Genomic DNA, 24,313 nt, shown 5'->3' on the forward strand with positions numbered 1-24,313 from the left:
GTTCAGTGGCATCAGAACGCATTTGTTGACGTCTGAATGTCATCATATGAGAGTAAAATAATGCACACACACTTCACAGTGAAATGTGTAAATAACATTCACATTAACAATACTTAGGACAGAGTGGTGTATGTTACACATTTCTGTCTTTTTAAGTACGTAAACTGCAAAATATCAAAAAATTCTTAAATCAAAAAGGATTTTCTAGACAACTAAAAAAAAATCTTGTTTTCAGAAAAAAACAAGCAAAATGAAGTGCGTTTTTGCTTGAAACAAGCTAATAATCTGCCAATGGGGCGAGACATTTTTTTTTTATTTCAAACAGAAAACAAAATGATTTTTCTTACCCGATTGGCAGATTATTTAGCTTTTTAGCTAATTTTATTAATCTTGATTTAAGAATGTTTAGATATTTTGGTTGGAAACTAGACAAAAAAAAAAAATCTAAGTAAGAAAAGCATTTTTGCAGTGTGTAAATAACATTCACATTAACAATACTTTGGGACAGAGCACTGCAAAAAATGCTTTTCTTAGATTTTTTTTGTCTTATTTTCAGACAAAATATCTAAACATTCTTAAATCAAGAAGGATTTTCTAGACTAATAAAATTATTGTCTTGTTTTCAGAAAAAACTATTCAAAATTAAGTGCACTTTTGCTTGAAACAAGCTAATAATCTGCCAATGGGGTGAGAAAAATAATCTAGTTTTCTGTTTGAAATGAGAATTTTTTTCTTACCCCATTGGCAGATTATTTTTCTTGTTCTAAGCAAAAACTCACTTTATTTTGACTTTTTTTTTTTTCTAAAAGCAAGAAAATAATTTTTACATGTCTAGAAAATCCTACTTGATTTAAGAATCTTTCGATATTTTGGCTGGAAACAAGACAAAAAATCTAATTAAGAAAAGCATTTTTTTGATGCATTATGTTCACACTCCTTATAACTTACGATTACAGTTTTCTTAGGACAGGTTTTACTTTATTTTCCCAAATACATCTGAACTAAGTTAATAGATTGGACATTATTTGTCACTGTATAGAAATAGAAATATCATGCAGGATGTTGTCCCTAGAGTTCAAAGAAATATTTTTCATAAGTATTTTTTTCCCCTTATGATTGTGCAGTTTTGATGTCAAAATTCAAATAAACTCAATTTCATGTTTTGATCAAATTGTCAGAGCATTGGACAAAAATCTGAATCTGAAACTACTAGTACTTTAGTAGTTTTATACTGCAAGTATACTCATAAGTTTTCTTTAAAACACAGATTCTCAGAGCACAAGTAGCTCAAATATACTTTTTCTAAGTAAAAGTCAAGTACACTTAAATGTCACTAAGTATGTTTCTGATAACTTTATAAAAAGTAAACCGAAAGTATACTTTCCATTTTTAAGTCTAATAATAGCACACTTGAACAAACTTCTTTTTCATAAGGTCAGTGTTGACGCTGACACAGACATGTTTGGAAAACAAAGTTTCAACATACTAACATCTCATCCCTCTCTACTCACTCATGTGTTCACATAACTCCATCATCAAATCAAATTGTTTAAGTGACCAAATTAAGTAGCAATTAACTAGCTAAAGAACTGATAATAAAAGCCCCTCAATTTAATACTTAAGGGGTTAGTTCACCCAAAAATTAAAATTCTGTCATTAATTACTCACCCTGGTTTGCCCTACATCATTTAATCTAAGTGAAGTTTTTAGAAGAGAAACTCATTTAAATTTTACTAAATAAATCAGACAATCTGTGCTTTGCCATTTCTTTGTCAGTCCAATCACACTTAATATATTTTCTTTAGACACCAGCCAAAATGTTACTTAATGTAGTTCATTATAATAATTTGTGACTTTTTACAACTTAATTTGACCATAAACAAAAGCTAAATATCCAAGTACAGTTTTTGCTTAAAACATCTTAGTCAACGCTTAATTTAAATTAGGAATATTTATCAGAAGAAACGATAATAGCATTGTGATGTCTTCTTAAAATATGCATCGAATTAAATTGGTGTGATTGATTCTACTTACTATAGAGCACTTACTTCTGTTCAGCTGGAATACAAGACAAAATGACACACTTTAGCTTTTAGAAACACGCTTTGTTAAACAATGCTGGGGGAATGCATAGATTACTTTTTTCAGGTAACTAGTAAAAAGGTTTTTAACTTACAAGACGTTTACTGTAGTTCTAGACTAATGTTAACATGCATTTAATCTCACCTGGACACAAACAGATTCAGGATTCCTCAAAATCAATCAAAACTGAAAACTCAGAATATGACGCTAACCTGCAATAATTCAGTTAAATAACACAAATATCCTTTATGTATTTAATCCCAAATTTTTAATCTATGGCTTTGTCACTGACCATTGATGATCGAATTGAACCATACTAATACAGTATATACTAAGAGTGTTTAACTTTCTTCTCCTGTCTACTATTCTTCATGCAGTCCAGAATTCAGGTTTTGTGCTGCACAGATGTACATTTACATTTCCTTCAGGCTGACGCTTATTCATTTCACTTTTAGTGTGAAAAGACTGTTATGTTTTTTCATGAACATGTCAAGTTTGAGATTTTGGGCCTTTTTCAGACTAGTGGAAAGAAAACACCCAAAAGATACTGGTAAGTCTTTCTTTTATAGCACTTTATCTATTTGTGTCAATAGATTTCAATTAATATACAGATTTTATAAGACCAAGAGTTTTTTCTCCTACAATGAGCCATAAATCTCCACTTCAGGAGCACTTACACACACACCAAACATTACATTTGTATTCCTGTCTATATCCTGAAGGTTTTTCCAGAGGGATTTGTTCATATAGTATTTGCTTGATTTTATACATTTTATTCCCCCAAAAATGGTAAAAAAAAATTCTAGTGTTTCCTGTCTGTTCTAATTGCTTTCTGAATTATGGAGTGACAAAAAAAGACCCAAAATCCCGTCTGTAAAAACATTTGACTCTAATATGTCAAAAAAATTAAACTAGAATTGCGAAACTGACTTCATCCAGTGTTTAGATTTTTAGATTGCAAATTAGCACACATTTCATTAAATAATGGCTCATTTGCATATTTAAACGTAACATTTTAGAAAACGTAATACAAACTTTTTGATAACTTTTTTTTGATAACGTAATAACTTTTTTTTACCCTATTCACCTGCAGTGTCTCGCCTTAAAAACAAACAAGCGAGCACAGCTCAGATGAGAAATAGTAATGCAAAAGTAATGTAACATTACTTTCCATAAAAAGTAACTAAGTAACACAAATATTTACTTTTTTAGAAAGTAACGCAACATTGTAATGCATTACTATTAAAAGTAACTTTCCCCAACACACTCAGAAAGCACCACAAGAAAAGCTCGTTTAGAGTCATAAATTTAAGATTTATTATAACAAAACCAGGAACTGTTTGTGTGGTTGGTTTGAGTATAATTCCTTAAAGATATACTGTTTTGCATTACAGGACTTGACACAGTCATGCTGGTGTGAGGAGCGGATGAGTGTGTGTGTGTGTGTGTGTGTGTGTGTGTGTGTGTGTGTGTGTGTGTGTGTGTGTGTGTGTGTGTGTGTGTGGCTCATTGATCAGCGAGTGACGACAGCACTGGGCAAAAGCACAGTTCATTTACAGGTGTGTGTGTGTGTGTGTGTGTGTGTGTGTGTGTGTGTGTATATGCTTCTGGTACATATACATCTATTGGCATGTATGCATAAAGGGTCATCTCATTCTAGACACACAGTTCCCTTAAAAAGCATTGGTATACAATATTTTTCTTATTTACAATCATTGGAAAGAGGAAAAGAAAAAAAATCACCATTTCTCGCAGAGAAGATTAGTAAAAAGTGACGAAGTCACCATAAAAGAGTAAGCAACTCCTAGGAGTTAGTCTTTCAAATTTCCACTAAATTTCTAGTTTTTATACAGGCGCCAAGCCTCGATTTACTGAAGAGATACAGTATTACTTTAAGTGCCCTATCTACAACAGTTAAGCGTGGTATTACTAGTGTGTACCGTACAACACAATCGACGTCAACGCAATCTTCTGCTTGTAAAATCAACTCAAAGTCTGTTGTAGCTTCTCTCGCATTAAAAGATATGGTAACTAAAAAAACGAAATCAAAATATCCAGAGTCTTGTCGTTGGTAATGACAGTTAACATCGCAATACTAGTGTTGAATTACATAGGTAAATAAAAGTTAAAACAGTCAGTGATCAGTAGTGAACTCTAGTGAAACGCTTTAACGGGTGAGGCACGGCTCGCGCTGGCCTTCTCTTAAAGGGATTGGTTGAGATCTGGGTGGATTCTCGCAGGTGGAGGACTGACAGCTTCACGTTGGTTGACAGAAGATGCTCCACTGGATTGAGTTCATTCAGTCTTCATTTACTCAGCCTCATGTCATTGCAAGTGTTACGGATTCACTCCAAGGTAGCGGCATTAGTGCAAGAAACGCTTTAGTATTGAGTGAAAGTCTGTACGTAGGGCTGGGCGACTTTTCCGATTTTATCATGGTTTTAAATAAACATATTCGCAAGCGTTACAATTAGAAAAGTTGACAGTCCGCTGGAATGTGTTTCTGCGCTGAAAAACGAGAATGGGAATAAAAGAAACTTGGGGAATGTTAATTGAAGTTCTTTTAACTCAAGCACCATATGCGCATAACACTGCAAAAGACACGAGAGCAATGGTCGAACACGTCCATCGAGTGCATATTTAACACTGGAAAACAGAACTTATACTGTATGTCTGATATTTAATGTTTGCATGATGCTGACAGACTGAACGCTGCTGCTGTACTAATCGCCTACTAATGCTGTTATACTTGAAGTCATTTTGATTTGAACTGTCTTGACTTTTTGAGTCGACCTCTAAAACGTGGTACACGTGAAAAATAACTTTCTTTAAATGGATGGTTTTGCAAGTTTGTAAGAAAGTGAATGTTACTTGAATCTCGTTTTTAAGTTAGAATTAGTTAAAATCAAGTTATCTTGACTCGAGAATTAGCTTTTTGCTATATTGCCCAGCCCTACGTTCAAGAACTGTGGATTAAAGTCAATAAGATCAGGCTGAGTAGTAGGTATGGGATGATAAATCGGTGCAACGCGAATCGAGAAATGATTCAGCATTGATTCTGAGAATATCTGAACACATCGCGACTCTATCTCAAATTGATTTGAACAGCAGATGGCACTAGCTTTAGAAACAGCTGTACTCCGCTTGCTTCCAAATCCTTACACGCACTTCAGCCTAAAATAATCATTCATATAATTTGAAAAAGTTGAAGGGTGTTCTTCGTGAGGTTTTTAAGCGTGTGGATAAAAACTAGATTAGAGCGCCATCTGCTGTTAAAATCTAAGCTCAGATGCATTCGGAAGATCTCAGAATCGATCCACGAATTGATTTATGGTCCCATCCCTAGTTTGTAGATGATGACAGAATGTAGCGACTCCTTCAGAGTGGCATGTTGTAGTAGTCCACTGGTCAGTCGCTCTTGGCTTGTTTCTGTTGGTCCTGCTGATGTTGTTTCATGATCTCCTTCACCTCCTCTTCCAGCTCTGGAGGGTTAATGAACTGTTGGTCATCTGGTTTGGGTTAAGTGGTCGCCGTGAAGTAACCCCCAGGTTTCTTGGAAGGAGCCTCAGCTGCCACCTCAAACAAGGCCACTCCTGCAGCACCACAGAGCTGTTTCCTCTCCGCCTCCATAAGGTCTTGCTCCATGCATCCATTCCTGCAAGGTTCCCAACCTCCAGTATAGGTTCTGGAAGCTTCTCGGGGGCTTCTGGGGTGCAGGGTGGAGGTGGCAGCAAAGGCAGCAAACCGTGGACTTGGGCTTCCACTTCCATCCAACTTCTGTTGGAGGACTGGTTGAGATCCTGGTGGATTTTGCAGGATTTTAGGTCACAGTCGTAACCTTTCAGAGCCGTCGCAGATCGAGGACTGATAGCTTCACGTTGATTGACTGCAGTGAAGCTGTGAGCAGAAGATACTCCACTGTATTGAGTACATTCAGTCTTCGTTTACTCAACCTCATGTCGCTGCAAGTGCTTCAAAGGGTTTGACTCAAAAGTAGCGGCATTAGTGCAAGAAACGCTTTAGTATTAGGTGATAGACTGCACTATCAAGAACTGTGGGTTAAAGACATGAGGGTGAGTAGATGTCGACAGAATGCAGCGACTCCTTCAGAGCGGCGTGTCGTAGTAGTCCGCCGGTCGCTCGCTCTTAGCTGGCTTCTGTTGGTCCTGCTGATGTTGTTTCATGATCTCCTTCACCTCCTCCTCCAGCTCTGGAGGGATGATAAACTGGTCGTCCGGGTCGGGTTGAGCGGGCGCCGTGAAGTAACCTCCAGTTTTCTTGGAGGGAGCTTCAGCTGCCACCTCGATCAAGTTGTGGCTCTGTTCTTGCGGCGCCACCGAGCCGTTTCCTCTCCGCTTACTTAAGGTCTTGGTCCAAGCATCCATTCCCGGAAGGTTCCCGGCCTCCTCCGGAAGCTTTTCCGGGGCTTCTGGGGTGCAGGGTGGAGGTGGCGGCGGTAAAGGTAGTAGACAGTGGATGTCGGCCTCCACTTCCACCCGACTGCCGTTGGAGAAGACGCCAGCGATGGGTTCTTCGTCTTCGCTGTCCAGGCCGTTGTCTGAGAGAGCGCTGGAAAAGGTGGCGCTGGACAGTTGCCTCTGGAAGGAGCTTCCAGCATTGGGAGCCAGATGGAGCGTGCAGCAAGCGAGGCGTGGGTTTTGCTGAAGCTGCGGCGGGTGGCTCTGCGGATGAAGGTGGAGGTGCGCGTCCTGTAGAAGGAGCGGGGGCTCGTCCGAGGAAGCGGTGGATCCCACTTCAGAGCTCATCTCAGAAGCACTGACCTCAGAGCTGATCTCGCTGCAGGAGGACGGGGGCACACCGGCAGAGGAGGCCGGGTAGAGGCCTGGGCCGGGGCTCGGTGGAGGCTGCGGTGGTGCATGCATGCTCCCGGAGCCTGGTTCTGCAGACGCCGCACAACAGCAGCAGCAGCAGTCTTCAGCCACGTTAAGCTGCACCACAACAGCGCTGAGGCTGTCCGTGCATCCGTAAGATTGAGCCAGCGTGCACAGCTTCTTAGCGGCCGCCAACGCGTCGGGAACCTTCCGTACGGCTTCCACCGCCTCGCTAGGGTCCAAGACTTCGAACAGACCTCTGCTGCCCAGGATGAAGAACTCATCTCTGGGGGTCAGCGGGACCGTGTTGACGTACGGGCGAGGTAAGACTGCCGGGTAGAGGAACGAATAGCCCATTATGCGTGTAGAGTCCGTTACGCCGTTCACTTTGTTGTCCTGTTGGAGAAGGGAAATTCGGCATATACAGTGGTCAGTGTTATTCTAATACAACAATGATATTCAAAGACTGAGTTAAAGGAATGGTTCATCCCAACATTTAGCCTCAAACCTGTATGACTTCGATGAAACACAAACTGTTCAGCTGTAAACAAACAGTCACTGAGGTCCAATAGTTTCAAGCTCCAAGAAAAACTTACTACATTGAAGAAAAATGGTGCAGGATTTTTTTTCTCGTAAATTTCACAAATAATTATAAGAAATGGCAAACAAAGGCTAGGACACATCTTGGCTCTTGGCAATGTTGAATCGGCGTCGGCGCGAGTAAGAACAGCGAAAAGATGAAATTAAGTAAATGAAAGTGGCACAAACAGAAGACATAATGTTATGTGATCTTACCCAAGCATTTCAATATGTGAATATTTTCCTAACAACATGAGCCACTTAAAATAGTTATCAACTTAACTGATATTCAAAATGGTAAGCAAGCACCGCTTTGTTTACGTTTCGTATAACTGCGTATAACTCGTATATCCTTGTTTCAGATTCTCAATTTGAATGACGAATATATACCATGGATAGCTGCTGATATAGACAGTTAATTCCTTAAGTCGGCTTGGTGTGTCCTGGCCTTACCACACTGAATTAAACATGACATTTTAAAGTACGAAGACTGAAATAGTATTTTCTTGTAAAACATTCTCCCACAATGTTTGGGCCAGGTCTTCTGAAGCGATATGATTTTAAGTCAAAATTTGTGTTCACTATTACTCGTTTGAGACGTTTAAGAGTGAACTTAAAAAGTGATCGTACTGCTTCAGTAGACTTGTTTAGACTACTTTTATGCGACTATTATGCCCTTTTTTGGAGCCTGAATCTATTGGACCCCATTGATTATTGAGCTGAAGATTCTTGAAATACCTTCTGTGATTCACATGGATTTTTGGGGGGTGAACTATCCCTTCAACTTCTATAAAAGCACCTAAAAGTCAACATGAAATGCACTTTCATTCATTTCTTAAGGTGACCCTCTTCAGTGAGGAAATAAAACTGTCAGATGGGCCTCAAGTACGATGATATAGATGTTTCATATCAGAATGGAGCCAGAGCTGAATGTGAGCCTCAGCGTACCCAATGCTATTGTTATAATCCACTCTATTGTTATTTAACAAGCATTCATTTACTTTAGTACCTACTGGTGAAATTCCAGAAAGGCAGCCTCAAACAGAGACTAAATATTTATCTGTTAAACTTAGCTAGTAGTTGTAGGGTTAGGTCACCCGCAAATGAAAGTTAGCCCATTATTTACTCATCCTCGGTGTATATAACGTTCTTCTTTTAGACAAATCCAATTGGAGTTATATTAAAAATTGCCCTGGCTCTTCTAAGCTTTATAATGACAGTGGGCAGGTGTTTCTATTTAACAGTTCAAAACAAGTCCAATAAAATGCATCCATCCATAATAAAAAGTGGGGTGAATAAAGGCCTCCTGTAGCGAATCCATGCATTTTCGTAAGTAAAAATCCATATTTAAAACATAATAATCACTTTTCTCTAGTAGCTTGCGCTAACTATTATACATGTGAGCCATTCCAATGGATGATATAGGATGTATACACTGCACATTCGCCTGTGAGTCTTGCCAAAACCAATTGTTTGTTTACAGGAGCAAAGGAAGCTAAGTTTCCTTACTTTAGCAACTCTTAGCTTATATAGAAATCCTCTGACGTTTTTCTTTACAAATCCTCTAATTTGTGACATTTGTTTTGCTCTTTCCTCTGTTTCTTCTGCGTTTGTCATTTATCAGCGGCGCATGCACAATGCATAAGTCCTACCCCATCCGCCTGGAACATTCAGCACAAGCTAGAGGAAAGTGATTACTATGTTTTTTCTATCTATCCATATGGATCTTTTTCTTACAAAAATGCATTGATTTGCTAAAGGAGGCACTTTTTTTATAGATGGATGCACTTTATTGGTCTTGTTTTGGATTGTTGAACAGAAACACCCACCCACTGTCATTATAAAGCTTGGAAGAGCCAGGATCATTTTTAAAATAACCCCAATTGGATTCGTCTGAAACAAGGGAGTCATATACACATAGGATGCCTTATGGGTAAGTAAATAATGGGCTAATTAAGTTGGCTTGAGAAAGCCAACTTGCTGAAATGCTATTTAAACTTACAGTTATTATAATTCTTTGGAGACTAAAATTTCTGACTCCAAACTCAGCCCAGATCTTCAGACTGATCTGACTCTAGTTGCTGTATCTTTTCTAACTGATCGGACTTTTCCTCTAAAAATGACGATCAAAACTGGGAAAAATCCCATAGACTTTCATAGACAAAATGTTCAAATAAGCCAACTCTATTCAAACTCCAACTTTTTTCTCAAGCCAACTTAAAGTTTGTCTTGACTAAACTTTTTATCTAGTTTTCATTTTTGGGTGAACTAACCCTTTAAAGTTATTACATTGTATTTCTTTGGAATAAACATGCACAGATAAATAGTTCACAGTAAGATCAGGTACACAAAGAAACAAACGTCATTTCACGTTGACTTCAGTGTCGGTGTAAAGTGTTGCTGGTACCTCAGTGATGATGGCTTTATGCTGCCGCACACGGTTGTATTCCTCCTTGATGCTGATGTTTTGCAGCAGTGACAGCGGAAGCGCCTTGCCGTCGCGACACAGCACCGCCTGACACTTGCCCACGTTGGCGGCGGTGAGGGTGAAACAGCCGGCGGGGTCAGTGGGGTCGTGCCGGATGTGACAGAGCGCCGCCGAACCGCCCAGCTTCTGCCCTGCTGTGCCCAACTTCCTGTTCAACACAGAGAAAAAACAGTAGGGCTTAGGGGTATGCGATATATATTGTCAGCAATAATATCGTAACTGTTGTTCTAACGATGTGCGGTTTGACATTATGCAGTATATTGCAAAAAACAAACAAAACACACCTACAGAGTGCACACATAACATCACATTACGTGATGAAGTCTAGTAATTACGCATTTAGAGTGCATTATTTTACTACATGATTTAGTCTATTAAAATGCATTTAGAATGATCACATAATTCAAGATATAGTTTCAGAAAATGCAATTTCAAATAGTTTTTTCTTCAAAAATCAGCATGACTACAAATGTGATATACAGTTCAATAAACAAGAAGTTAATATTAAAAGAATTACGTTTTAGACAGCATATGCTCAATTTCGCCAACAAAAATCATTTTGAAACACAGCCACAGTATTGTTTTGCGTCTCTGAGCAACATGATGGTGTTTGATTTCTGAATGAATCAACTGTTTAAATGATTCGGTTCAATCGCAATGACTCACTTATTAACAGAGACTTGCTGCCACCTACTGGCGGTTTTAATTTCACGTTCAAATTATCTTTTCACTTTGAATAATTTCAAATATAGCTGCAATAAAATGTGTAACTACATCTAAATGACACTTCATATGCAACTTCTGCAAAGATAAATTTTGTTGATATTGATTTAATTTGTTTGGTAACAGCTTAAACTTATTATTATTATTATAATTGATTAAATGTATGAATCTGACTCAAAAGATGATGCACATAGCTTTATAAAGGTAAAAATGCCCATAAAACATAAAAAAAAAATCCATTTAAACTTATTGGAAAAGAATAATTTCTATCACTGCTGTGAACTGACCACACACAATATGAAGAATATAAACAACTTTAAGAGTCAGCACTGTAGTCCTTAAGCACAATAACACACACAGCAAAATATTGTCTAATTATTAGTATCGATAAAATCCCAGAAAATATTGAGATATTATTTTTCGTCAATGTCTCACACTCATAGTAGGTATAAACTGGTCAAATTCATTGCAAATTAGCCACACATCAACTTTGGCTGAGAATTTACCCTCCAAAAAGATAATTTAAAGTCATTATTGTGTTAAACGAGAAAGTGAATAGAAAAAAAAGTAGTTTTAGAAAAAATATTTTGATTCAACATTGCATAAGTAATGATAATAAATGGGTATTAATGTTTTTAATACTAAAACATAAAATTATTTGTTAAAAAAAGTTCATATTTAAAAGTGCCAGTAAGTGGCAGCAAGCCACTGTATTAAAGAGAGTCACTGAATCATTCACTCAATCAATTCATTTAAATGGATGATTCATTCAGAAACTAAGCAAATGACTCATTATGAATGATTCCCTGAATCACTGACTCACTTGATTAGATTAAAACGGTAGATTCATTCAGTAACGGATTACTGCTGTGTTGCCAAATTGAAAAAAAACAATATGACAACATTTTGTCTAGAACACAGTCTTGTTTATTGAACTGTTGTATAAATCTCATTTGAAAGTGTGCAAATATTGATGAAAAACAACACTTTTGCTGGTGTGATATTGCTCAACTAAATCATATAACATGTTATTTTACTGTGTTAAATCAACACGCCTAGTATTTAGTATGCATCAAACATTCTTCTATGCTGATGATCAGCACTAACTGTGTATGCATTTACCTCTGCATGACGAGGAAGGTGTTGGTCATGTAGTCTTCCTCACTCTTGGTCCTGTGCAGCTCTTCGGCGAGTATGTCGTTCATGGTGCACTGTAGTAAATACGGCACTTCCACGTTCCTGTCGCCGTCAAACACCCCGTACAGAGCCTCTCTGCTGCCGCAGAAGCTGTTCACCGACAGCGCCGCCACACACAGTCTGCACGACACAAACACAAACACACACGATCACTGACGCACCAGCTGGAGACACACCGCAGCTCTGAACACTGAGATCCAGAACACACTCACTTGTTCTTGATGCCTGAGGCTTCGGTGTAGCCGTGACTCCAGACAGCCGGCCCTCCTGACGCCTCATTGGCTGAGAACGAGGAAGGGGGCGGGTCGATCCGGAAACAGCGGATGTTACTGTTGACGTATCATGTATTATTAAATGGGTCCAAACAAACACTTCACAAGTGACTAAAAGGGCTTTGGTGAGTTAATAAAAATAAAGAAGTCAGTGACTTCACTGCAAAAAATGCTTTTCTTACTTAGATTTTTTTGTCTTGTTTCTAGCCAAAATATCTAAAAATTCTTGAATCAGGAAGGATTTTCTAGACAAGTAAAAATTTGTGTCTTTATTTTAGTAAAAACAAGTCAAAATTAGGTGAGTTTTTGCTTAAAACAAGCAAAATTATCTGCCAACAGGGTAAGAAAAAAAAATCTTATTTCAAGCAGACAACTAGATTACTTTTCTTACCCCATTGGCAGATTATTTAGCTTGTTTTAAGCAAAAACTCACCTAATTTTGACTTGTTTTTACTAAAAACAAGACACAAATTTTTACTTGTCTAGAAAATCATTCCTGATTCAAGAATTTTTAGATATTTTGGCTGGAAACAAGACAAAAAATCTAAGTAAGAAAAGCATTTTTTGCAGTGGGTGCCCCGAGTTTGATCTTCCAAAATGCAGTTTAAATGCAGCTTCAAAGGACTCTAAATGATCTAAATGGGACTTATCTAGCGAAACGATCGGTTATTTTCATTATTAAATTATTATTTGTACACTTTTTAACCTCAAATGCTCGTTTTGTCTAGCTCTGTATTCTGGTTCAAGACAGTTAGGGTATGTCTAAAAACTCCCATCTCATTTTCTCCTCCGACTTCAGAATCGTCCTGCATCGCCTAGTGTTTACAAAGTGAACGTGCAAAGAAGGTCAAACGCCCTTTACAAAAAAGGTAAAATAGCGATGTGTTTTGAAGTTGGAGGAGAATGGGAGTTTTTCGACATACCCAACACAGAGTTAGACAAGAACAGCATTTGAGGACTTTATTTATGAAAATGACTGATCGTTTCACTAAATAAGACCCTTCTTCCTCAGCTGGGATCATTTAGAGTCCTTTGAAGCTGCATTTAAACTGCATTTTGGAAGTTCAAACTCAGGGGCACCATAGAAGTCCACTATATGGAGAGAAATCCTGAAATGTTTTCCTCAAAAAAAAAATCTTTATGACTGAATTAAGAAAGACATGAACATCTTGGATGACAAATTTACATAAATTATCTGTAAATTTCTGTTCTATTTTAAAAAAATAATTCATTGCATTTTCCAGCTCCCCTAGAGTTAAACAGTTGAGTTTTACCGTTTTCGAACCCATTCAGTCGATCTCCGGGTCTTATCTTTCAGAACGAGTTTTAAAAATAGTGGCATGTTCCTTTAAGTGCACAATTATTTGGCATTGTTATTATTATTTGTGCATCATTTTTTAAATTAATGGCACTAATGTGTACACTTGACAACATTCAATATAAGAAAAAAAACCTGTGAGAAGTGTAAGACATGCAGATGTGGTCTTACTTGAGCTGCTCGAGGGTCTTGTGGTCCAGGTTCAAGCGCAGGTTTCCGGTCAGATCCAGCTCTTGAAGTTTCGGAGGTAGACTGTCAGGTAAGGTGATCTCACTCAGCTCATTACAGCTCAGATCCACACACTACACACACAGAGAAAGAGAAACATATGTGAACGGCACACAGACTGTGGAGCTCACTGCTCTGACACCCATAACATCACTTACATTACTGCATATTAAACATCACACAGCATGAGACAATAAATCTGCTGAACTACAAAAACTAGTGTGTTAAAACACTTCTGTCAACTGAAACGAAGTAATTTGAAGTAAACCCAAAGCAGCTATCTGTTTCCATCCAAGGATTTTTTGCGGAAACATATTTAGCTCTTCAAAATTTAGTTGAAATTGGAAATGCCATTTAGCGATAAAAATTCTCAAGTGTCGACAAAATCTTTTCCCATTTAACTTTAGCAAATAAATTCTACATCGATAATTTAAGTGTCGGAAAAATTAGTGTGGAAAAGCTTTTTGTCGAGAAAAGGGGCTTTTAATGCAAAAAATGACCGTTTGAAAAGCGCATTAAATCATAATCATATTATTAGATTGCATCTAAAATTATTTTATATAGGCCTATGGTGAAAAAAGACAAGTTACCTTTTAAATATACATTTCTTAATTTGATGTTTCTTTAGTATGTTGCAAGTTAAAGTGTACAACAAAAGTACATTTTACATTAATTAGTTTCAGCTTGCTAGCTTATATTTTCATTCTTGTTTTGTTCTCAGTTCTGCTCTACCTTTAAATTAAAAAAAGGATTTGTTGTGGAGTAATGGGAAGTAAAATAGCATGGTTTTTCAATGTGTTTGACTGGCTGTATTTTATTATGACAGTGATTGAAAGTTAGTAGCCTAATGCTTAACTGCGCTCCAGAGGCATCCTTATAAAAGAGGAAACAAATTCACAATAGACTACTCCTTCTTTTGTGGTCATATAGGAGTAAGACATTATTCTAAACTATTCCAAATATTTATTTTATTTGTGCGAGCTACATTCACATTAAACTTTTTTTTTTAAATGACGAAAAAAACAAACAGGACGCCGCTTTCTCAAGAGCGCATCTCAAAAATGAAATGAAAAATATATATTTCGCCTATAAGCCTATTTATTTATTTTATATATAGCTTCATTATGCTTTTCTCCGTTGGCGGAAGCGCTGCAGGTGCGTGATGTGATCATGTGAATCCTCACCTTCTGTCGTTACTACTTTTTGCATGCATAAAATGAATCCCTGGAAAACAAATGTAGGTATTTCAATGGATCACAGCCACTTAATTTAATTTTAATGTAAAATAATCCTGTCAAATTTAGTTAACGGTTAATAATGACTTAATTACCGTCAATTGTGGGTTTGGAGAAATAAAATAACTGAAATTAAAATTGCTATTTCCTATACAGTCTAATAAAAGTTAATCAGAAAAACAATAATAATGCAACTGCGCCTGTTTATGAATATTAAATGATGCTCAAGTATCTAAATAGTCTATAGGGCTATAAAAATGACACTTGTTAATAAAAATTAATTTATGTCAATAAATAATAGCCTGTATAATGAAGTTTTGTTTAAAATGGATGAAGAACAGGCTACTAGTCTATGATATTTGTGCAATAGGTGAAATTATGAGTAGAAACAGCTCAAGGGCAACTTTTTTTTTTAGCAATGCACCAAAAGTGCAGTATTTTGGTTTTTCTGGGATGACGTCCTCACACACAACATTTTATCTGCAAAATGCCAGTTGGATGGAAACAGGCTGGAGACAGCAAATTTCGCATTGCAAAAACTGGATGGAAACTTGGCAAGTGTTGAATTGAACATTTTGTGATCATGTGTGAGAGTGTGATTTGACCTTCATCTCCATGAGCTGCAGGACCTCTGGGAAGACCTCGATGCAGTTGGAGTGAGCCGCCAGCGTGTGCATCCGTCTGCAGTTCATGATGGTGGTGGGCACCGCCTTCAGCCTGTTCCCACTCAGGTCCAGCTCCTCCAGCTCCTCCAGCTTGGCCATTTTACTGCAGAACAGCGAGAGAACATTGATTTGATGAACGTAATCATTCAGAAACATCCATGTCCCTGTGCTCGAATGCTAGACAAACCACACAGATGCTGTCAAGAAAAGTTCAGCCTTTTATTTTATTAGGACTTTTATTTTGAAGTTGTGAAATCAGCCGTGGAGCTCAGTGCAATACCTTATTATTGTTCCAATGAAGAACTATTGATGAATGAAGTGTTGTTACCTGGCTGGGAAGGTCTGCAGGTGATTGTAGGCCATGTGCAGGATCCTCAGGTGTGTGTGTCCCGTCAGCTGAGGCACACATTTGTCGGTCAGGTGGTTGTTGGTCAGGTACAGCTCCTGCAGGACGCTGCTGCTCTCCTCCGACAGGCTCGACGGCGGCAGATTCTCCAGTTTGTTGGCGGATGCATTCAGACACCGTAAACTAAACACAAATCACACCGTATTTAGAGTTTCACTCTGAATGAAATACAAGATTAGCATTCAACATTTCACATATTCAACATTTTTTGTTAAAGAGATTACTGCTTTTCATCAAGGATGCATTAAATTGATCAAAAGTTTGAGTAAAGACATTTAGAATATTGCAAAAGATTTCTACTTCAAAATAAACGCTGTCCTTTTGGCATTTCTATTCATCTGTGAATCCTTAAAAATAAAATATATGACGGTTTCCACAAAAATATTGTGCAGCTCAACTGTTTTCAACAGTGATAATAATCAGAAATGTTTCTCGAGCAGAAAATCTGTATATCAGAATGATTTCTGAAGGATCATGCGACACTGAAGACTGGAGTAATGATGCTGAAAATTCAGCTTTGATCACAGCAATTCATTACATTTTAACAGATATTTATCATTTTTTAGAATTGATACCGATTATTTGCATGTTTATGTTCCCGATAACCGATATACAGAACCGATATTTATTTACCGTTATAAAGTCCAAAGTTTTGAAAATTAGCAGTCTTTCATGTTAAATTTAATCTTCATATTACAACAATAACATTTTATTTACAAAAAGCCTCAGCTGCAACACTAACAAGGCTCGACGGCGGCAGATTCTCCAGTTTGTTGGCGGATGCATTCAGACACCGTAAACTAAACACAAATCACACCGTATTTAGAGTCAGCTGACACTGAGACGGTTTCACTCGGAATGAAATATGAGGTTAACATCAACATTTCATATATTCAACATAGTTTTTAAAAGAAATTACTACTTTTATTCATCAAGGATGCATTAAACTGATTTTTTATTCATTAAGGATGCATTAAATTGATCAAAAGTTTGAGTAAAGACATTTAGAATGCAAAGGATTTCTACTTCAAATAAATGACATTTCTATTCATCTGTGAATCCTGAAAAATAATATGTATGACGGTTTCCACAAAAATATTGGGCAGCACAACTGTTTTCAACAGTGATAATAATCAGAGTTGTTTCTCGAGCAGAAAATCTGAATATCAGAATGATTTCTGAAGGATCACGTGACACTGAAGACTGGAGTAATGATGCTGAAAATCCAGCTTTGATCACAGCAATCCATTACATTTGAACAGATATTTACAGCTGTTTTAGATTGTAATATTTCACAATTTTTACTAGTGATCGACCGATGTTGATTTTTTTTAACCGATGCCGATTATTTGCATGTTTATGTGGCCGATAACCGATATGCAGAACCGATATTTATTTACTGTTATAAAGTCCATGCTTTAATTTAGATTTTTCCTTTCCTTCCTTTCAGTCATCTTAAAAAGTTTTAAAAATTGGTCTTTCATGTTAAATTTAATCTTCATATTGCAACAATAACATTTCATTTATAAAATGCATCAGCTGCAACACTAATAAGCAAAATGGAGAAAATAAATAAAGCACAGGAGTCATATCAACTTCATTTTAAACTACAGTTTTAGTAGGTTTATAAGCTGTTTAATATTAAGAATGAAGAATAATTCACTGGATAAAGTTAATTTACTGAATAATATTCTCTGGAATACTGAAATATAACAAACAAAACATTGTATTTTATTGCATTTCTCAAATGGTATATCAGAATTACTAATGTTTTTGTCGTTCTAGATTCTGACAAAGCGCTGTTTATCTATGCATTTACACAGAACTATACTCAAACTGTGATCGCTCGTGGAGATAATACATATAGAATTTCCACAGAGATGTATTTATTTAGATGGGTACTAGTGAAATATTGGCTATATATTAAATGTTGATATAATTTAGGGTGTTTTAAACAAATCAATCTTGTTAAAATTCACTTGTGGTGGCCGCAGGAACATTTCCTGAGCATCAACCCGGCGAATGAACAGCAATATAAACTTCACAAGACTAATGATGAGCATATAGACATATAGACTAGAATTAAATTCAGGGCTTTTATTTCCAACATGTGCTCATTCATGGCTGTATTATTGAATTCATGCAAATATACGTCTTTATTGAGAGAGGACTTGATGGATTATTGTGTGACTCAGTGAGTTCGTCTTACATCCCAAGTTACTTGGGAAAAATATCGGTAAACCGATATATCGGTCGATCTCTAATTTTTACTGTATCTTTGATCAAATTTAGCTTGTTTGAGCTGGTCAGACCACTAAATGAGATTACTAAACTTTTTTCTTTTCAGCAGATCACAGACAAACATTTTAATTCATATTATTTAATTCATGCAAAGTTACGTCTTTATTAAGGCAGGACCTGATGGATTATCTTTTGACTCAGTGAGTTCGTCTCTATTTCTTAGAGCCAACCTGCATAAACTAGCTACATATCAGGCATTTATGTAACACATTTAATATGTGCATTAACGGTTGTTATGTTAAATAAAGTTTGCCAATTAATCAGACGGGCTACAATGATGATCCGCAATTCTCAAAACACACTTATATGTATCCCATGTTCTGTGTGATGTTAAGTATCTTTGTATTTGTTTTTGAAAGAGAAATAAAATTAAAAAATTCTCAAAACACCCACAAGAGGGTGGCCTTTATCGGTGAATCCGATATTTTAAAACCGATATGCGATCATGGTAAAATGCTTAAATATTGGGAAAAATATCGGTAAACCGATATATCGGTCAATCTCTAATTTTTACTGTGTCTTTGATCAAATTTAGCTTGTTTGAGCTGGTCAGACCACTAAATGAGATTACTAAACTTTTTTCTTTTCAGCAGATCACAGACAAACATTTTAATTCATATTATTTAATTCATGCAAAGTTACGTCTTTATTAAGGCAGGACCTGATGGATTATCAACCTGCATAAACTAGCTACATATCAGGCATTTATGTAACACATTTAATATGTGCATTGACGGTTGTTATGTTAAATAAAGTTTACCAATTAATCAGACGGGCTACAATGATGATCCGCAATTCTCAAAACACACTTATATGTATCCCATGTTCTGTGTGATGTTAAGTTTTTTTGTATTTGTTTTTGAAAGAGAAATAAAATTAAAAAATTCTCAAAACACCCACAAGAGGGTGGCCTTTATCGGTGAATCCGATATTTTAAAACCGATATGCGATCATGGTAAAATGCTTAAATATTGGGAAAAATAACGGTAAACCGATATATCGGTCAATCTCTAATTTTTACTGTGTCTTTGATCAAATTTAGCTTGTTTGAGCTGGTCAGACCACCAAATGAGATCACTAAACTTTTTTTTCTTTTCAGCAGATCACAGACAAACATTTTAATTCTTATTATTTAATTCATGCAAAGTTACGTCTTTATTAAGGCAGGACCTGATGGATTATCTTGTGACTCAGTGAGTTTGTCTCTATTTCTGCATAAACTAGCTACATATCAGGCATTTATGTAACACATTTAATATGTGCATTAATGGTTGTTATGTTAAATAAAGTTTACCAATTAATCAGACGGGCTACAATGATGATCCGCAATTCTCAAAACACACTTATATGTATCCCATGTTCTGTGTGATGTTAAGTTTTTTTGTATTTGTTTTTGAAAGAGAAATAAAATTAAAAAATTCTCAAAACACCCACAAGAGGGTGGCCTTTATCGGTGAATCCGATATTTTAAAACCGATATGCGATCATGGTAAAATGCTTAAATATTGGGAAAAATAACGGTAAACCGATATATCGGTCAATCTCTAATTTTTACTGTGTCTTTGATCAAATTTAGCTTGTTTGAGCTGGTCAGACCACCAAATGAGATCACTAAACTTTTTTTTCTTTTCAGCAGATCACAGACAAACATTTTAATTCTTATTATTTAATTCATGCAAAGTTACGTCTTTATTAAGGCAGGACCTGATGGATTATCTTGTGACTCAGTGAGTTTGTCTCTATTTCTGCATAAACTAGCTACATATCAGGCATTTATGTAACACATTTAATATGTGCATTAATGGTTGTTATGTTAAATAAAGTTTACCAATTAATCAGACGGGCTACAATGATGATCCGCAATTCTCAAAACACACTTATATGTATCCCATATTTTTGTTTGTGTTCTGTGTGATGTGAAGTATCGTTGTATTTGTTTTTGAAAGAGAAATAAAATAAAAAAATTCTCAAAACACCCACAAGAGGGTGGCCTTTATCGGTGAATCCGATATTTTAAAACCGATATGCGATCGTGGTAAAATGCTTAAATATTGGGAAAAATATTGGTAAACCGATATATCGGTCAATCTCTAATTTTTACTGTATCTTTGATCAAATTTAGCTTGTTTGAGCTGGTCAGACCACCAAATGAGATTACTAAACTTTTTTCTTTTCAGCAGATCACAGACAAACATTGAGTGAGATAATCAAATAACCTCTCTGATTTGAGGAAGAGGTTGCAGGGAAGCTCGATGAGATGATTGTGTTGCACGTCCAGCACCTCCACCACTGGACGCTCCACACGCTCCGGCAGACGCTTCAGCTGGTTATGACCCGCCAGGATCTTCCTCAGACTCCCACTGCACAGCAGCCTGGACACAGAACGTCAAACACACACTGATGAACACGCACAAACACAACTCACATACACTGCATATATGCTTATAGATTGATGAAATCTTTCACTGACCATAAGAAAATCCTCTGTGTGAGGCGGTAATCACATTTCTTAGAATTACAGGACAAATGTGACCCTGGACCACAAAACCATTCTTAAGTCGCTATTTGTAGCAATAGCCAAAAATACATAGTATGGGTCAAAATTATTGATTTTACTTTTATGCAAAAAATCATTAGGAAATTAAGTAAAGATCATGTTCCATGAAGATTTTTGTAAAATTCCTACTGTAAATATATCAAAATGTAGTTTTTGATTAGTAATATGCATTGTTAAGAACTTAATTTGGACAACTTTAAAGGTGATTTTCTCAGTATTTTGATTTTTTTGCACCCTCAGATTCCAGATTTTCAAATAGATGTATCTTAACAAACCATACATCAATAGAAAGCTTATTTATTGAGCTTTCATGTGATGTATATATCTCAGTTTTGTAAAATTGAACCTTATGACTGGTTTTGTGGTCCAGGGTCACAAATAACTGACTGATCAATCAATCAATCTTTTGTATTCCTTGATTTGCATGACAGCATTTTCTAAACAAATCACTGTAAATGTACTAAATATGTAGTGAATCTGTTCACATCTGACCTCTGACCTATCAACACTGAGCTCGTGCTTTCTTCTATACTTTCTTTACAGTCTCTTCTTACAGTGTATTGTAAAAAACTGAGTGGAGAAGGCCTGCACACGTCTTTCATTTCACAGGAATATCTAGTTATGTATGCTTTATTTTTTCTCTAATTTTTGTTTCCCGTTTTCATTTTTCTGGATTTAAGAAAAAAAAATATATATTTTTTGTTTTTAAGAAATTGTGTTGTCTGTTTAAATTTTTCTGTATTCTTTGTTTTATGACTTAATACAAATGTATTTAAAAAAAAATGGTGGTTATCAAATAATGCATAAAAATGTAATTAATTAATTAATTAAAACGTAAAACTTTGAACATTTCAATTAATCTTTTTAAATGTAATTAATATAATTTTCAAAAAAAATTTTTTTGGCATAACAAGGGTTTACTATTTAAAATTATTAATTTTTTTTACTTTGCTTACCCCATTAAAGCCAATGGGGTAAGCAAAATAATCATGTTCTTTGTTTGAATTAAAACTTTTTTGCTTACCGCATTGGCAGATTATTTTGCTTGTTTCATTTAAATTTTTCAGTTTTTTTTTTTTCCTGAAAACAAGACAATAATTTTTACTCGTCTAGAAAATCCTTCTTGATTTAAGAATTTTCAGATATTTTGGCTGGAAACAAGACAAAATCTAAGAAAGTAAAGCATTTTTTACAGTGTAACAGTTGAGTAAGATGTGTTTGTCCACTCAATCCACACACAGTGCTGCAGACACACACACACACTCACACACACTCACCACGAAGGAAGTTCAGCGACGTGATTGTGACTGACATCTAGAACCTCCAGTTTCCTGCTGTCACTCAACCAATCAGGAAGAGCCTTCATACAGTTCCTACAAGAGAGCAGACGAGACATTCTTGTCATTACATGGATTCATCTGCAGTGATTTCACCTTCATATGATATCAAGCGCACCTGGAGACGTCCACGTATGTGAGGTTGGAGGCCGCAGGACTCACGTCTAACTCTTGCAGCTCTGTGGGACAGAAAGCGTAAGGCGTCAGTCGAGCAGACAGGTGTAGTGTGTGTGTTAATGTGAGCAGTGATGCTGCATCAGTACTAGTGCTGCTCGATTATGGCAAAAATCATAATCACGATTACTTTGGTCAATATTGTAATCACGATTATTTAACACAATTATGACTGGGTCCAAAATGTTATATTAATGATTCATTTAAAAATAGCAATAAAACAGAAAAAGATACTAATGAAAAAAAACACTGAATACTTTTAAATGCAAGTCTAAAGTCGTCTAGCGATACTGCAGAAATTTTACATAATTATTTGAATGTAAAATAAAACAGTGTCTAAGAATTAAACATGCTTTGTTTCTTATTAAAACTACAAAAGTCCTTCATTCGAGAGCAGGGAGTGATTTTTCTCTTTGTATTTTTAAGTTTTATTAATATTAAGCACAGAGACGGCAGACGGAATATTATGTTTTGTCGCTTTAAGAGCCACACGGATCCAATATACTGTTACACACAGATTCTCATTCTCAACTCTTTATGATCCTTTAAGACAGAACTGACAAGAGTTTACAGGAATATTCACCAAACGCCTCGTTTTGAAATATTTTTGCGTGTATTTGAGCTTTTAGGTGCACACCTTGAGCTAAAAGCTAACTTTATTTACATGTCCGTGTTCTGCTCCGACTCTGAGCGAATACACTGCAAAAAATGCTTTTCTTACTTAAATTTTTTTTGTCTTGTTTCAAGCCCAAATATAAAAAATTCTTAAATAAAGAAGGATTTTCTAGATAAGTAAAAATTATTGTCTTGTTTTCTTTAAAAATTATTCAAAATTAAGTGCGTTTTTGCTTGTAACAAGCGAAATAATCAATGGGGTGAGAAAAATAATCTTGTTTTCTGTTTGAAATAAGATTTTTTTGCTTACCCCATTGGCAGATTATTTAGCTTGTTCTAAGCAAAAACTCACTTCATTTGACTTGTTTTTACTGAAAACAAGAAAATATTTTTTTATTCCTCTGGAAAATCCTTCTTGATTTAAAAATGTTTAGATATTTTGGTTGGAAACAAGACAAAAAATCTAAGTAAGAAAAGCAGTGTACTGTTACACACGTATTTTCATTCTCAACTGTTTATGATCATTAAAGACATAACTGACAAGAGTTTACATCAATAATCACCAAACGCCTCATTTTTAAATATTTTTGCGTGTATTTGAGCGTTTAGGTGCACACCTTGAGCTAAAAGCTAGCTTTAGTTACATGTCCGTGTTCTGCTCCGTCTCTGAGCGAATACACTGCAAAAAATGCTTTTCTTACTTAGATTTTTTTGTCTTGTTTCCAGCCCAAATATATAAAAATTCTTAAATAAAGAAGGATTTTCTATATAAGTAAAAATTATTGTCTTGTTTTCATAAAAAAATTATTCAAAATTAAGTGCGTTTTTTGCTTACCCCATTGGCAGATTATTTAGCTTGTTCTAAGCAAAAACTCACTTAATTTTTACTTTTTTTCTGAAAACAAGAAAATAATTTTTTATTCCTCTGGAAAATCCTTCTTGATTTAAAAATGTTTAGATGTTTTGGTTGGAAACAAGACAAAAAATCTAAGTAAGAAAAGCAGTGTACTGTTACACACGTATTTTCATTCTGAACTGTTTATGATCATTAAAGACAGAACTGACAAGAGTTTACATCAATAATCACCAAACGCCTCATTTTTAAATATTTTTGCGTGTATTTGAGCGTTTAGGCGCACACCTTGAGCTAAAAGATCATTTTACATGTCAGTGTTTTGCTCCGTCTCTGAGCGCATACACAGCAAAAAATGCTTTTCTTGTTTTCAGACAAAATATCTAATGTTCTTAAATAAAGAAGGATTTTCTAGATAAGAAAAAAATTATATTTTTGTTTTCAGAAAAAA

General features: G+C 35.9%; 1 protein-coding gene across 1 annotated transcript in view; it reads right to left on the reverse strand.

Annotated features, from left to right (window-relative positions):
* Positions 1-3,381: 3,381 nt before the first annotated feature.
* phlpp1 (PH domain and leucine rich repeat protein phosphatase 1) overlaps positions 3,382-24,313 on the reverse strand; it is a 57,139-nt gene continuing 36,207 nt past the window's right edge. The window contains exons 8-17 of the mRNA XM_073848731.1: positions 22,339-22,399; positions 22,161-22,256; positions 20,543-20,698; positions 15,948-16,148; positions 15,560-15,722; positions 13,663-13,793; positions 12,114-12,230; positions 11,827-12,021; positions 9,901-10,129; positions 3,382-7,310 (exon numbers count right to left, since the gene is read on the reverse strand). Coding sequence (XP_073704832.1) covers positions 6,189-7,310; positions 9,901-10,129; positions 11,827-12,021; positions 12,114-12,230; positions 13,663-13,793; positions 15,560-15,722; positions 15,948-16,148; positions 20,543-20,698; positions 22,161-22,256; positions 22,339-22,399 — 2,471 coding nt within the window. The 3' untranslated portion in view covers positions 3,382-6,188. The remainder of the gene's footprint in view (positions 7,311-9,900; positions 10,130-11,826; positions 12,022-12,113; positions 12,231-13,662; positions 13,794-15,559; positions 15,723-15,947; positions 16,149-20,542; positions 20,699-22,160; positions 22,257-22,338; positions 22,400-24,313) is intronic.

Source organism: Garra rufa, chromosome 10 (genome assembly GCF_049309525.1).
Source record: "Garra rufa chromosome 10, GarRuf1.0, whole genome shotgun sequence".
Classification (NCBI taxonomy): Eukaryota; Metazoa; Chordata; class Actinopteri; order Cypriniformes; family Cyprinidae; genus Garra; species Garra rufa.